Source organism: Pyrgilauda ruficollis, unplaced genomic scaffold (assembly GCF_017590135.1).
Source record: "Pyrgilauda ruficollis isolate IOZ18807 unplaced genomic scaffold, ASM1759013v1 scaffold442, whole genome shotgun sequence".
In the NCBI taxonomy this organism is placed as follows: domain Eukaryota; kingdom Metazoa; phylum Chordata; class Aves; order Passeriformes; family Passeridae; genus Pyrgilauda; species Pyrgilauda ruficollis.
Genome location: NW_024525957.1, coordinates 28,087 through 41,509, shown reverse-complemented (window position 1 = coordinate 41,509; position 13,423 = coordinate 28,087). Strand labels below are relative to the sequence as shown.

Here is a 13,423-nt window from a genome sequence, read left to right as displayed (position 1 = left end):
TGGCCCCCCGGCCAAGCCCCCGAACGCCGCCCCCCGCCCCACAAATGCCCCTACAAACCGCGCTGCGCCTCTGCCGCACCCCAAACATCGTGTGCACCCCCCCGAACGGCTTCCTGCACCCCAAATATCCCTGTGCCCCGCCCTCTGCACCCCGAATACTCGCGTTCTACCCTAAATATCCATGCGCACCCCCAGAACCGCCTCCCGCACCCCAAATGTCCATGTGCGCCCCCCAAATATCCACCTGAACCCCCAAATATCCGTCTGCGCCCCAAATATCGATGTGCTCCCCCTCGCACCCCAAATATCCACGTGCACCCCAAATATCCACGTGCACCCCAAATCCCCGTGTGCCCCCCCAGAACCGCCTCCCACACCCCAAATCCCCCTGCTCCACACCCCTTCCCCCTCCCGCACCCCAAATACCCCCTCAGCACCCCAAAACCAGCACCCCCCCACGCCTCACAGCATCCCAAAGCTCTCCCAGCCCCCCCAAATCCCCCTGCACACCCCAAAAGCGTCCTGGGATCCCCGTCCCATTGGGGGGGTGCCCTGTGGGGTGGGGGTGGCAGCGCCCTGGCACCGGGGAGAGCACGACCACATGGGGGAGTTTGGGGATTTTGGGGGAGTTTTGGGATTTTTGGGAGGGGGTTGGGTTTTTGGGGGGGCAGGGTACCCCAAAAGGGCCCCGCGGTGCCCCCCAGGCGGGGCACAGGGGAACCGGGAGAGAACGGGGGGACCGGGAGAGAACGGGGGGACAAGGAGAGAACGGGGGAACCGGGAGAGAACAGGGGGACCGGGAGAGAATGGGGGGAACCGGGGGGAACCGGGAGAGAATGGAAACCGGGGAGGATTGGGAGACAATGGGAATGTGGGGAGAACCGGGAGAGAATGGGGGGACCGGGACAGAACGGGAACCAGGGGGAACTGGGAGAGAGCGGAGGGAACTGGGATGGAACTGGGACAGAACGGGAACCTGGGGAGAATGGGGGCAGCACGGGGGGGACCGGGACAGAACGGGGGGGACCGGGAGAGAATGGGAGCCCCGAGATGGAGCGGGACCCTCGGTGTGAAACTGGGAGAGAACGGGAACCTGGGGGAACCGGGAGAGAACGGGAACCCCAGAGTGGGACTGGGACCTGCTGGGAGCCTGGGGGTGGAACCGGGACATCCCGGAGCCCCCGTGTGGAACCGGGACGTGTTGGGACCCTCAGAGTGGAGCTGGGCCGTGCTGGGAGCCCCAGTTTGGAACTGGGACGTGCTGGGAGCTCCAGTTTGGAACTGGGACGTGCTGGGAGCCACGGGGAGGACGATCCCGGCATGGAGGAGGTGAGCGGGCACAGCGCGGGGCTGACCCCAAATGGAACTGATCCCAAATTGAACTGATCCCAAACGGGGCTGACCTCAAATGGGGCTGACCCCAAACCGGGGTCACACCCCGGGACTGGCCCCAAACGGGGCTGAGCCCACCCGGGACTGCCCCACCCGGGACTGGCCCAGCGCTCCCGGGGCTCCCCGTGCCCGCTCCGCGGTGGAATTCCCGCTGCGGGCGGCAGGACGGGCCTGGTGGCCCCGCGGGCCGGGCTGGTGGCCAAAGCTCGTCCCTGTGCCAGGAGAGCCCGTTAGGTGCCACCCGCTGTGTCCCCGGTGCTGAACGGGGCACGGGCACCCCCCGGGAGGAGGAGGAGGAGGAAGAAGAGGAGGAGGAGGATGACGAGGACGTGGCTGGTGACACCGAGGACATCCCGCTGCTGGCAGGGGCGGCCCCGCGACAGCAGCGGCGACAGCAGCGCTCCGCCAGGTACCGCGCCAGCCCCCGCGCCACCCGCGGGGACACCGGGACAGCGGGGACAGCGGGGACACCGGGACTGAGGGGACAGCGGGGACACCGGGACTGAAGGGACAGCGGGGACACCGAGACTGAGGGGACACCGGGACTGAGGGGACAACGGGGACACCGGGACCGAGGGGACACCGGGACCTCACCGTGCCCTTCCTCGCCCCGCAGTGAGGATGAGGACGGCTGGGAGGCCACCCCCTCTGTCGCCACTGTCGCCGCTGCCAGCGCGGACGGTGAGCGCCGCACCCTGTGCCACCACAGGTGCCACCACCGCGCTGTCCCTGCCCTGATGGCAGTGTCGCTGTCGCTGTCCCCAGCGCGCAGCCCGGATCTCTTCGAGCGCCTGCAGCACGCCGTGAGCTCCCTGGAGCGCGCCGTGTTCTCCCGCCACCGGCAGCCCCCGCCGCGGCCGCCGCCCGCCCCGGGCTGGCACAGAGCGCTGCAGGTGAGGCACGGCGGGCACAGAACCGGCCCGACACGGCGGGCACGGAACCGGCCCGGTACAGAGGCACGGAACCGGCCCGGTACAGGGGCACGGAACCGGCCCGGCACGGCGGGCACGGACTGACCCGCCCGGCACGGACAGAGCTTGCAGGAGCTGAGCCGGACACCGGGCTGGGCGCGCCGCTGGTGGCCGGAGGTGGCGGCGGGCCCCGGGCTCCCGGTGGAGGTGGCGGCGGCGGCGGCGAGGAACGCCAGCCTGCGGGCAGCGCTGGACCAGCGGGACGAGGAGCTGGGCACGGCCACGGCCGCGCTGCGGGCGCTGCGGGGCGAGCGGGAACGCCTGCAGGGCAAGGTGGGTGCGGGACAGCCGGTGGCACCCTCGGGGTGTCACCGGGTGCCACCGTCGGGTGTCACCAGAGCGGTGCCGGTGCTGAGCCTCGTGTACCGTTCAGGTGCGGGACCTGCGGGAGGCTCTGGCCAGGCTGGAGGAGCTGGGGGGGTCTGGCAGTGACACCCCCGGGGTCGGTGGCACCTCTGGGACTGGCGACATCTCCGGGAACGGTGACACCCCCGGGACCGGTGACACTCCCGGGGTCGGGGACACTCCCGGGACCGGTGACACTCCCGGGCCCAGCAGCCCCCCTGGGCACCGGGTGAGTGCGGGGCCGTGGCACGGGTGGGTCCTGCCCTGAACGGGGCTCTGGGGTCCCCTCCGCAGGATGTCACCCGGGGTGGTGGCGGTGCCGCCGCCGGGGGGACCCCCCCGGGCCGCTCCCCTCCATGTCGCCCCCTCCCCTGCAGCCCCGCGCCCCGCTGTCCCCCCAGCCCTCGGCGGGACCCGGCCGGGAGCAGGAGGAGCGGCTGCAGCAGCTGCAGGGGTGAGTCCCCCCGAGCCCCCAGTGAGGCACGGCTCCGGTGCCCCCAGGTTCCCGTTCTGTCCCAGTTCCATCCCGGTTCCCCCTGTTCTGTCCCGGTTCCCCCGGGAGGTGAATCCCTCCCAAGACCCGAGTGCCCCCCGAGCCCGGAGTGCCCCCCAAGCCCCGAGCCCCCCACCCCCGTGGGGACACTGAGGCACGGCCCGGGGCCCGCGGGCCCGCAGGGTGCTGGCGCGGCTGCAGGAGGCGAACCGGGAGCTGCTGGCGGCGCTGGGCGAGTGCAAGGACGAGGCGGAGCGGCTGAGCCTGGAGCTGGGCCGGAGAGAGGCGCGCTGCAGCGGGCTGAGGCTGGCACTGCGCTGCAGGTGGGACACGGGATGGGGACAGGGGACAGGGGACAGGGACAAGGGACATCCCCACTGAGCTGCAGCGGGCTGAGGCTGGCACTGCGCTGCAGGTGGGACACGGGATGGGGACAGGGGACAGGGATGGGGACAGGGGACAGCCCCACCGAGCTGCAGTGGGCTGAGGCTGGCACTGCGCTGCAGGTGGGACACGGGACGGGGACAGGGATGGGGACAGGGATAGGAGATAGGGACAGGGGACAGGGACAGAGGTGGGGTGGGGACAGGCTCCTGAGATCCTCAGGATGGGGACAGGATAGAGACAGAGGTGGGAATGGGGACAAGGACAGGGACAGGGATGGGAACAGGGATGGGAACAGTCCTGGTGAACCCCCCGGCATTGGGACAGGGATGGGGGCAGGGATGGGGTGGGACAGGATGGGGACAGGGATCAGGATCAGGACCGGGATCTGGATCAGGATGGGGACTCGGATGGCAATGGGGACAAGGATGAGGAATGGGGACAGGGACAGGGCTGGGGACAGTCCCCCTGAGCCCCTCGTCCCCCAGCGAGCGCTGCGGGGGGGCCTACGCCGCCCTCCTGGACCTGGTGCGGGCAAAGGTGGCACCGGAGGGTGGCACCCGTGGGGGTGAGTGACAGCGGGGGGACACGGGGGGACACGGGGAGCTGGGGGAGACTGGAGGGTTGTGAGGGGGGATACTGGGAATACTGGGGAGATACTGGGACTGCTGGGGAGATACTGGGGTGATGGAGAGGATACTGGGGGGAATACTGGGACTGCTGGGGAGATACTGGGGGATACTGGGAATACTGGGGGGATACTGGGGAGATACTGGGGTGATGGGGAGGACACTGGGGAGATACTGGGACTTCTGGGGAGATACTGGGGGGATACTGGGAATACTGGGGGAATACTGGGGAGCAATCAGGGACGATGCTGAAGGGATGCATGAGGGGATACTGGGGGATGCACGAGGGATACTGGGAGATACTGGGAGGGCTTTGGGGGGATGCAGGGAACTTGTGGGGCATCCCAGTGCCACCCACACCACCTTGTGGGCACCCCTGGGCAGCGGCACTGCCCGCGCCGAGCCCCGGAACCGGGGCGGAACCGAGCCCGGGCCGTGAACCGGGACCCGGCCCCAGGGACGATGCTGAAGGGATGCATGAGGGGATACTGGGGGATGCACGAGGGATACTGGGAGATACTGGGAGGGCTTTGGGGGGATGCAGGGAACTTGTGGGGCATCCCAGTGCCACCCACACCACCTTGTGGGCACCCCTGGGCAGCGGCACTGCCCGCGCCGAGCTCGGGAACCGGGACGGAACCGAGCCCGGGCCGTGCACCGGGACCCGGCCCCGCCACACCGGAACCGAGCCCGGGCCGCGCACCGGGACCTGGCCCCGCCACACCGGAGCCCCCGGGGCCAGCGGAGCCGGACAGCCGTGAGGACTCCGCGGACAGGTACCGGGGGGCGCGGGGGTCCCGGCGCTGAGCCCCCCCCGGGTGCCCCGTGCCCACCGCCGCCGTGCCCGCCCCGCAGCCCCCGGGGGATGGAGGAGGGAGCGCTGCGGGAACGCATCCGGCGGCTCCGCGCCGAGCAGGCGGCGGTGGAGGGGTCGCTGCTGGACGCCCCCGAGCCCTCGGAGCCCCCCCGGGAGCGCGACCCCCGAGGCCGGGCGGAGCGGGCGCTGCGGGAAGCGCGGGCGCTGCTGCCCGGCTGGAGGCGGCCGGACAAGGAGGAGCTGCTACAGGAGCTGGCGGTGCTCAAGGTGGGCCGGGATCCTTGCCTGGATCCCTTCATGGATCCCTTAATGGATCCTTCCTTGAACCCTTCCCTGGATCCCTTCATGGATCCTACTCTGAATCCTTTCTTGGGTCCTTCCCTGGATCCCTCCATGGATCCCCCCCTGAAGCCTTCCCTGGGACCCTCCCTTGATCCCTTCATGGATCCCTTCATGGATCCTTCCTTGGATCCTTTCCTGAGTCCCTTCATGGATCCTTCCCTGGATCCCTCCCATGATTTCTTGATGGATTTCTTCATGGATCCCTCCCTAAATCCTTCCCTGGGACATTCTGTGGATCCCTCCCATGACTTCTAAATGGATTCCTCTATGGATCCCTCCATGAATCCTTCCCTGGATCCTTCCCTGAATCCTTTCCTGGATCCTTCCCTGGAACCCTCTCTGGGTCCCTCCATGGATCCCTTCCTGGATCCTTCCCTGAATCCTTCCCTGGGACTCTCCCTGAATCCTTCCCTGGCTCCCTCCCTGGCTCCCTCCCGGATCCCTCCCGGGTCCCTCCCTGTCTCGCCGGCCGTGCCTCAGTTTCCCCGCGGTTCCAGGAGGCGCTGGCGGAGCTGCGGACGCGGCTGCAGCTGGCGCAGAAGGAGAAGCGAGCGCTGGAGCTGCTGCTGACCGCGCACGGACCCCGCGAGGCCGCGCTGCGCCTCCTGCTGCGGGAACGGGAGCGGGAGCGGCACCGGGACCGGGAACCGGAACGGGACGGGCGGGACGGAGCCTCCGGCAGCTCCGGCAGCAGCTCCGGCAGCAGCTCCGAGGAGGTGGGGATGGATCCCATGGGGAGATTCCCGGGATTCGGGGGATGCCGAGGGATGGGAGACACCGGGAATCTCTGCAGGAGGCGCGGATGGGCCGGGGGGCGGCGATGGCTCCGGGGAACCCCCCGGACCCCCGGAGAACGAGGGAGGAGCTGCTGCGGATCCGGGCCAGGTGAGGGACGGGAGCTGTGGGGCTGGGAATTCTGTGGGGCTGGGAACGGTGTGGGATTGGGAATTGCATGGGGCTGGAGTTGCGTGGGACAGGGAATGGTGTGGGGTTGGGAATTGTGGGGCTGGGAATTCTATGGGACGGGGTATTCTATGGGGTTGGGAATGGTGTGTGGTTGGGGATTCTGTAGGATTGGGAATTGTGTGGGACTGGGAACTGTGTGGGATTGGAAATTGTGTGGGATTAGGGATTGTGGGGCTGGCAATTGTGTAGGGCTGGGAATTCTGTAGGATTGGGAATTCTGCGGGCCCGGGAATTGTGTGGGGCCGGGAACGGCGCTGGCTGGGCTCGGGGTGGCCCCGGTGACACGCCCCGTGTCCCCAGGACGGAGCAGCTGCGCGGCCGCGCCCGGGAGCTGGCGCTGGCCCTGGAGCGGGGCAGCGCTGCCAGCCGTGCCCAGCAGGGACACAGCGCCAGCGTCACCCTGGAGCTGCTCCAGGCGCACAGGTGGGCACGGGGCCTCGGGACGGGGTCCCCTGGGTGTCCCCTTGGTGTCCCCTGGGTGTCCCTGGGTCCCCTCATTTCCTTCAGTTCCCCTGAGGCCCTTTGAGTCCCTGGATCCCTGGAAGCCCCGACTCCCCTCATTCCCCTGGCTCCCTAAACCCCAAAATCCCAGACTCCCCTAAATCCTCTGCATCTCTCAGCTTCCTGACTCTCTAAGTCCCAAATCCCCTGACTCCCCAAATCCCCCAATCTCCCCCCATTCCCCATTTCCTGAAGTCCCAAATCCCCCGACTCCCCAAATCCCCCAATCTCCCCCCATTCCCCATTTCCTGAAGTCCCAAATCCCCCGACTCCCCAAATCCCCCAATCTCCCCCCATTCCCCATTTCCTGAAGTCCCAAATCCCCCGACTCCCCAAATCCCCCAATCTCCCCCCATTCCCCATTTCCTGAAGTCCCAAATCCCCCGACTCCCCAAATCCCCCAATCTCCCCCCATTCCCCATTTCCTGAAGTCCCAAATCCCCCGACTCCCCAAATCCCCCAATCTCCCCCCATTCCCCATTTCCTGAAGTCCCAAATCCCCCGACTCCCCAAATCCCCCAATCTCCCCCCATTCCCCATTTCCTGAAGTCCCAAATCCCCCGACTCCCCAAATCCCCCAATCTCCCCCCATTCCCCATTTCCTGAAGTCCCAAATCCCCCGACTCCCCAAATCCCCCAATCTCCCCCCATTCCCCATCTCCCTAAATCCCCAATCCCCCGGCTCCCCCCGCCCCGCTGACGGCCCGGTTCCCGGTTCCCGGTTCCCTGTTCCCGGTTCCCGGTGCCGGTGCCGCCGCAGCTCGCTGGCTCTGGCGTACCGCGGGGCGCGGCGCAAGCAGGCGGAGCAGCTGCGGCGGCTGCGGGCGCGGGCGGCGGCGCTGCGGGGCCAGCACGGCCGCAGGGAGCGAGCCCTGGCCCGGACACTGCGGGAGCTGCAGCGCGGAGGAGAGACCTGCATCTAGGGAATCCCTGGGGGGACACGGAAATCCCTGGGGAAAGCTGGAAATTCACGGGGGAATCTGGAAAATATATGGGGAGATTCGGAAATCGGTGGGGAGACTCGGAAATCTATGGGGGAATATGAAAAATCGATGGGAGAATATGAAAAATCCATGGGGAAATATGAAAAATCTATGGGGAAAATCCATGGGGAAATCCAAAAACCCGTGGGGAAACTCGGAAATCTATGGGGAGATTTGGAAATCTGTGGGGAGACAAGGAAATGCATGGGGAAACTCGGAAATCTATGGGGAAATTTGAAAATCTATGAGGAAATTCGGAAATCTGTGGGGAGACTTGGAAATCTATGGGGAAATCTGAAAAATCCATGGGGAAACTCAGAAATCTATGGGGAAAATCCATGGGAAAATCTGAAAACCCGTGGGGAAATTCTTGGGGGAATCAAAAAAAATCCGTGGGGAAACCACAGAAATCACTGGAACCCCCCAAAAAATCGCTGGAGAACCCCCCCGAAAAACTCTGGAGAACCCCCCAAAAACCCTGAAGACCCCAAAAAAACCCTGGAGACCCCAAAAGAAAACCCTGGAGACCCCAACAAAAACCCTGGAGACCCCAAACGTGCTGGAGAACCCCACAAAGAGCCCGGGGCCGGTTTGTCCCCGGGGTTGGGGACAAAGGCCGCGTCCCCCCCGCGGTGGCCCCGGTCAAAGGTGACAGCGGTGGCACATCCATATTCAGGAGGGGACACAGCGGTGACCCCGCGGCTGCGGGGCCTGGGCTCAGCCAGGCGGGAATTCCCACGGGTTTGGGATCACGGGGGCGCGCTGTGGGGTGGGGAAACTGAGGCACGGGGGTGGGAGGGGGTGAGGTGGGATCCGTGGGGTGGGATTTATGGGATTGGATTTATAGGATGGGATTGATGGGATTTATAGGATTAGGATAAAATTGGGATGGGGGATTTTGGGATGGGGGATTTGGGGTGGGGGGATTTGGGATGGGGGATTTGGGATGGGGGATTTGGGATGGAGAATTTGGGATAGAGGATTTGGGAATGAGGGATTTGGGATGGAGGATTTGGGATGAGAGATTTGGGATGAGGGATTTGGGATGGAGGGATTTGGGATGAGGGGATTTGGGATGAGGGATTTGGGATGAGGGGATTTGGGAAGAGGGGATTTGGGATGAGGGATTTGGGATGGAGGATTTGGGATGGAGGATTTGAGATGAGGGGATTTGGGATGGGGGATTTGGGATGCAGGATTTGGGATGAAGGATTTGGGATGCAGGGACAATTAAAGGATTTAGGAATGCAGGGATTGAGGGATGTGGGGATTGAGGGATGGGGGGATTTGGGATGCAGGATTTGGGATGAAGGATTTGGGATGCAGGATTTGGGATGCAGGGACAATTCGGGATTCAGGGATTTAGGAACGCAGGGATTTGGGACATGGGGACAATGCAGGACATGGGGACAGTTCAGGGATTCAGGGAAAATTCCGTGCGCCACCTCCGCCCCAAATCGGGGTCACCTCTGTCGGTGTCCATGTGCGTGTCTGTCCATGTCGGTGTCTGTCCGTGTCCGGTGTCTGTCCAGTGTCCATGTCCGGTGTCTGTCCTTGTCCAATGTCTGTCCATGTCCTGTGTCTGTCTGTGTCCATGTCAGTGTCTCCATGTCAGTGTCTGTCCGGTGTCCGGTGTCTGTCCAGTGTCCGTGTCCGGTGTCTGTCCTTGTCCAATGTCTGTCCATGTCCTGTGTCTGTCTGTGTCCATGTCAGTGTCTCCATGTCAGTGTCTGTCTGGTGTCCGGTGTCCGGTGTCTGTCCAGTGTCCGTGTCCGTGTCCGGGGGTCCCGCTGCCCCCGGGGTCAGGGCTCAGGGCTCGGCCCCTTTTGAGATTCAAATTCCCTTTGTGCGGGGCCAGGCCCCGTGACAGGCGGGGACAGCGGGGACAGCGGGGCCACCTCGGGGCTGGGGACAGCGCGGGACACGGCAGGTGGCACTGGGGACACAGGGCAGGTGGCATTGGGGACACACAGCAGGTGGCACAGGGGACACAGGGCAGGTGGCATTGGGGACACAAGGCAGGTGGCATTGGGGACACAGCCGGTGGCACTGGGGACACAGAGCAGGTGGCACTGGGGACACGGCAGGTGGCACAGGGGACACAGGGCAGGTGGCCACCGCGAGTCCCCGGTTCGTGCCTCAGTTTCCCCGCTGGAAAGGCGGAGGGGATGGTCCGGAGGTGTCACCGCCCCTTGGGGTGACACTGGGGACATGGCGGGGACAACGTGGGGACAGCGAGGCCTGAACGCCCAGAGAGGCTGAAAATCGGGGATTGGAGCCCAAAATCCCCAATTTCAGCCATGGGGCATCGGGGGGGACAGAGGGACAGGGTGGAACCGATCCAATTCTGATCCAATCCCAGTCCAATCCCAGTCCAATCCCGATCCAATCCCGATCCAATCCCAGTCCAATCCAAATCCAATCCCATCCAATCCCAGTCCAATCCCGATCCAATCCCAGTCCAATCCAAATCCAATCCCAGTCCAATCCCAGTCCAATCCCATCCAATCCCAGTCCAATCCCAGCCCAATCCCGATGCAATCCCAATCCAATCCCAGCCCAATCCTGATCCAATCCCAGCCTAATCCCGATCCAATCCTGATCCAATCCCGATCCAATCCCAATCCAATCCCCATCCAATCCCCATCCAATCCCCATCCAACCCCAAACCCACGGTGTGGATCCCCAGGCGATTTCACCCAATGAAAAACAATCCAGGATGATTTTTAGGATCTTTCCTGACCCCCCAGTCCAGCCCAATCCCCATCCAACCCCAAACCCACGGTGTGGATCCCCAGGCGATTTCACCCACTGAAAAACAATCCAGGATGATTTTTAGGATTTTTCCCTGACCCCCCAGTCCAGGTTTGTCCATTCAGAAGGATCTGGGATCATTTTTGGGATCTTTTCCCGCTTTTCCACCATCCCCATCCCCCACACCCCACAAACCCCAAACCACCCCAAAACCCCGGAGCCTTCCCGGGACCCCAAAAGGGAGCCGGGAAAAACCTCGGAGCCTTCCCGGGGCCTTTTGTGGGGTGGGATCAGTGCGAGGAAGAGGAGGAGGAGGGGTGGGAATGGGAATTATTTGGGAATTTGGGAATTTGGGAGCTGGACTCTTGACCCCAAAACCCAGCTGGATTTTCCAGGGGTTATCCCATGATTTGCGGGGCTTTAGGATCAAACCCCTAAATTGTGGGGACAGGGGGACTCTTGACCCCAAAATCCAGTCCCATTCCCCACTGGATTTTCCAGGGTTTATCCCATGATTTGGGGGTTTTTAGGATCAGACCCCTAAATCCAGGGAATTGGGGCACCCCCATCTTTGGGGACATTGTGGGGACTCTGGGGATTGGGATCCCCCAAACCCAGCCCTGTTCCCGGTGGATTTTCCAGGGTTATCCCACAATTTGGGGAATTGGGATCCTTTCAGGTCACCGTAAATCCAGGGAATTGGGGCACCCCACCCTTGTGGGGGCAGGGGGACTCCTGACCCCAAAACCCAGTCCCATTCCCAGCTGGATTTTCCAGGGGTTATCTCATTATTTGCAGGGCTTTAGGATAAAACCCCTAAATTGTGGGGACAGGGGGACTCTTGACCCCTAAACCCAGCCCTGTTCCACACTGGATTTTCCAGGGGTTATCCCACAATTTGGGGGGTTTTAGGATCAGACCCCTAAATCCAGGGAATTGAGGCACCCCACTCTTGGGGACTTTGCGGGGACAGGGAGAATCTCGACCCCAAAACCCAGCCCCATTCCCAGCGGATTTTCCAGGGTTATCCCACAATTTGGGGGTGTTTAGGATCAAACCCCTAAATCCAGGGAATTTGGGGTTTCATTCCATTTATGGCCATCCCCCCCGCACCCCAATTCCAGGCTCAGCTTCGCTTTTCCCTTAATCCCGACCCCGAACACGGATCAGGAACTCCAAGGCCGATCCCAACCCGGCACCTTGGGGACACCGCGAGCTTTTTGGGGTCACTTCGGGGACTTTGCCCGGGGCAGGGCGGGGTGCCGGGGTCAGGCACCTTTTGCCGCTGGGATTATCCCGATTAATTATCCCGGGTTAATGATTCCCAGGAATCCCAGCACCCACCGGGAGCGCTCCTGGACGGGTCCGACGGGTCCGACCGCATTGCAGCCGCCTTTATGGGGCCGGGGGGCCTTTGGGGCCAAGGGGACTTTTTGGGGCCACAGGGAATTTTTGGGGCCGCGGGGACTTTTTGGGGTCTCAGGAATTTATGGGGCACGGAACTTTTTTGGGTCTCAGGACCTTTTGGAGTCTCAGGACTTTTTGGGGTCTCCTGACTTTATGGGACCATGGGACTTTTTGGGATCTCAGGAATTTATGGGGTCTCAGGACTTTATGGGGTCACGGGACTTTTTGGGGCTGTGAGATTTTATGGGGCTGCAGGGACCTTTTGGGGCCACGGGGACATTGTGGGGTCACGGGTCTTTTTGGGGTCTCAGGACTTTATGGGGTCACGGGACTTTTTGGGTCTCAGGACTTTATGGGGCCACAGGATTTTTCCCCGGTACAATGTGGGGCTCCCAGATTCCCAGAGATACCAGGGTGATCCCAGAATCCCAGTTTGATCCTGGATTCCCAGTGATCCCAGTTTGATCCCAGTTTCCCAGCCCTGGTTTCCTGGTCCGATCCCGGTTTCCCAGTCCGATCCCAGTTTCCCGGTCCACACCCCGGTTTCCCAGCCCCATCCTGGTGTCCCAGCCCCATCCAGATGCCCCAGTCTGATCCCGGTTTCCCAGCCCCATCCCGGTTTCTCGGTCCCATCCCGGTGTCCCAGCCCCATCCCGGTGCCGGCCGAGCCCCGGGGGTGCCCGAACCGCCGCGGGGGCCCGGGAGGGGCCGCAGCCGCCGCCTCCGGTGCCCGAACCGCGCTCTCCATCCCCGCTCCCCCCGGCCCCGCCGGCCCCGGTAGTCCCGGTGGTCCCGGTGGCCCCGCCGATCCCGGTGGCCGTTCCCGACCCGCGGGGCNNNCCCCCGCCTCCGGTGCGCGAACCGCGCTCTCCATCCCCGCTCCCCCCGGCCCCGCCGGCCCCGGTAGTCCCGGTGGTCCCGGTGGCCCCGCCGGTGCCGGTGGCCGTTCCCGACCCGCGGGGCGCGGGGGGCGGGGGGCGGCCCCGGTGCGGCGGCGGCGGCGGCGGGGCCGGGACCGGGGCAGGACCCGGGAGCGGAAGGGGAGGAGGCCGGGGAGGAGCATCCAGGGCGGCCACCGCGGCAGCGGCTGAACTTTGCTCTTTCACGGGAGGCGGGGAGAGCCCCGGGGCTCGGCGGAGCCGGTCCCGCCGCACCCGCAGCCGCACCGGCACCGGGCTGCGAGCGGCGGCGGGGCCCGGAGAGCGGCGAGGGCGAACCGGGGCAGCGCCGCCTCCTTCCTCCTCCTCCTCCTCTTCTCCTCCTCCTCCTTCCAGCCGGTGCCGCGGAGCGCAGGAGCCACCGGGGGCGGGAGCGGCCCCGCATGCGGCCGGTGCCCGCGGGGGGATGCGCCGCGCCCCGGCCCCGCCGCCGCCGCCGCCGCAAACTTTCCGCGGGGCCGTGAACCGGCAGGAGGAGGAGGAGGAGGAGGAGAGCGACAA

General features: G+C 64.7%; 1 protein-coding gene across 7 annotated transcripts; it reads left to right on the top strand.

The window, feature by feature from the left end:
- Positions 1-925: 925 nt before the first annotated feature.
- USHBP1 (USH1 protein network component harmonin binding protein 1) lies at positions 926-7,848 on the top strand. 7 transcript variants are annotated; one of them, XM_041478340.1, is made up of 17 exons: positions 928-1,244; positions 1,275-1,329; positions 1,614-1,801; positions 2,009-2,073; positions 2,158-2,285; positions 2,427-2,636; positions 2,737-2,937; positions 3,086-3,162; positions 3,384-3,524; positions 4,074-4,153; positions 4,599-4,653; positions 4,871-4,990; positions 5,070-5,298; positions 5,871-6,089; positions 6,167-6,258; positions 6,640-6,762; positions 7,601-7,848. In XM_041478340.1, the coding sequence occupies exons 1-17, from the start codon at positions 1,051-1,053 to the stop codon at positions 7,761-7,763; spliced, it is 2,340 nt and encodes a 779-aa protein (XP_041334274.1). In that variant the 5' UTR covers positions 928-1,050; the 3' UTR covers positions 7,764-7,848. The 7 variants fall into 7 exon arrangements, with proteins under 7 accessions (XP_041334272.1, XP_041334275.1, XP_041334270.1 ...); XM_041478341.1 differs by having other exon boundaries at positions 927-1,329; positions 4,599-4,631; positions 4,894-4,990; XM_041478337.1 differs by having other exon boundaries at positions 928-1,329; positions 1,617-1,801.
- Positions 7,849-13,423: the final 5,575 nt, after the last annotated feature.

Coding starts and splice junctions, on each gene's coding strand:
- USHBP1 (XM_041478336.1), top strand. CDS start 1,051: ATGGAGCGGGACCCTCGGTGTGAAACTGGGAGAGAACGGGAACCTGGG. Junction 2,286..2,426: donor GCTGGCACAGAGCGCTGCAG/GTGAGGCACGGC, acceptor CGGCACGGACAG/AGCTTGCAGGAGCTGAGCCG. Junction 5,299..5,870: donor AGGAGCTGGCGGTGCTCAAG/GTGGGCCGGGAT, acceptor CCGCGGTTCCAG/GAGGCGCTGGCGGAGCTGCG.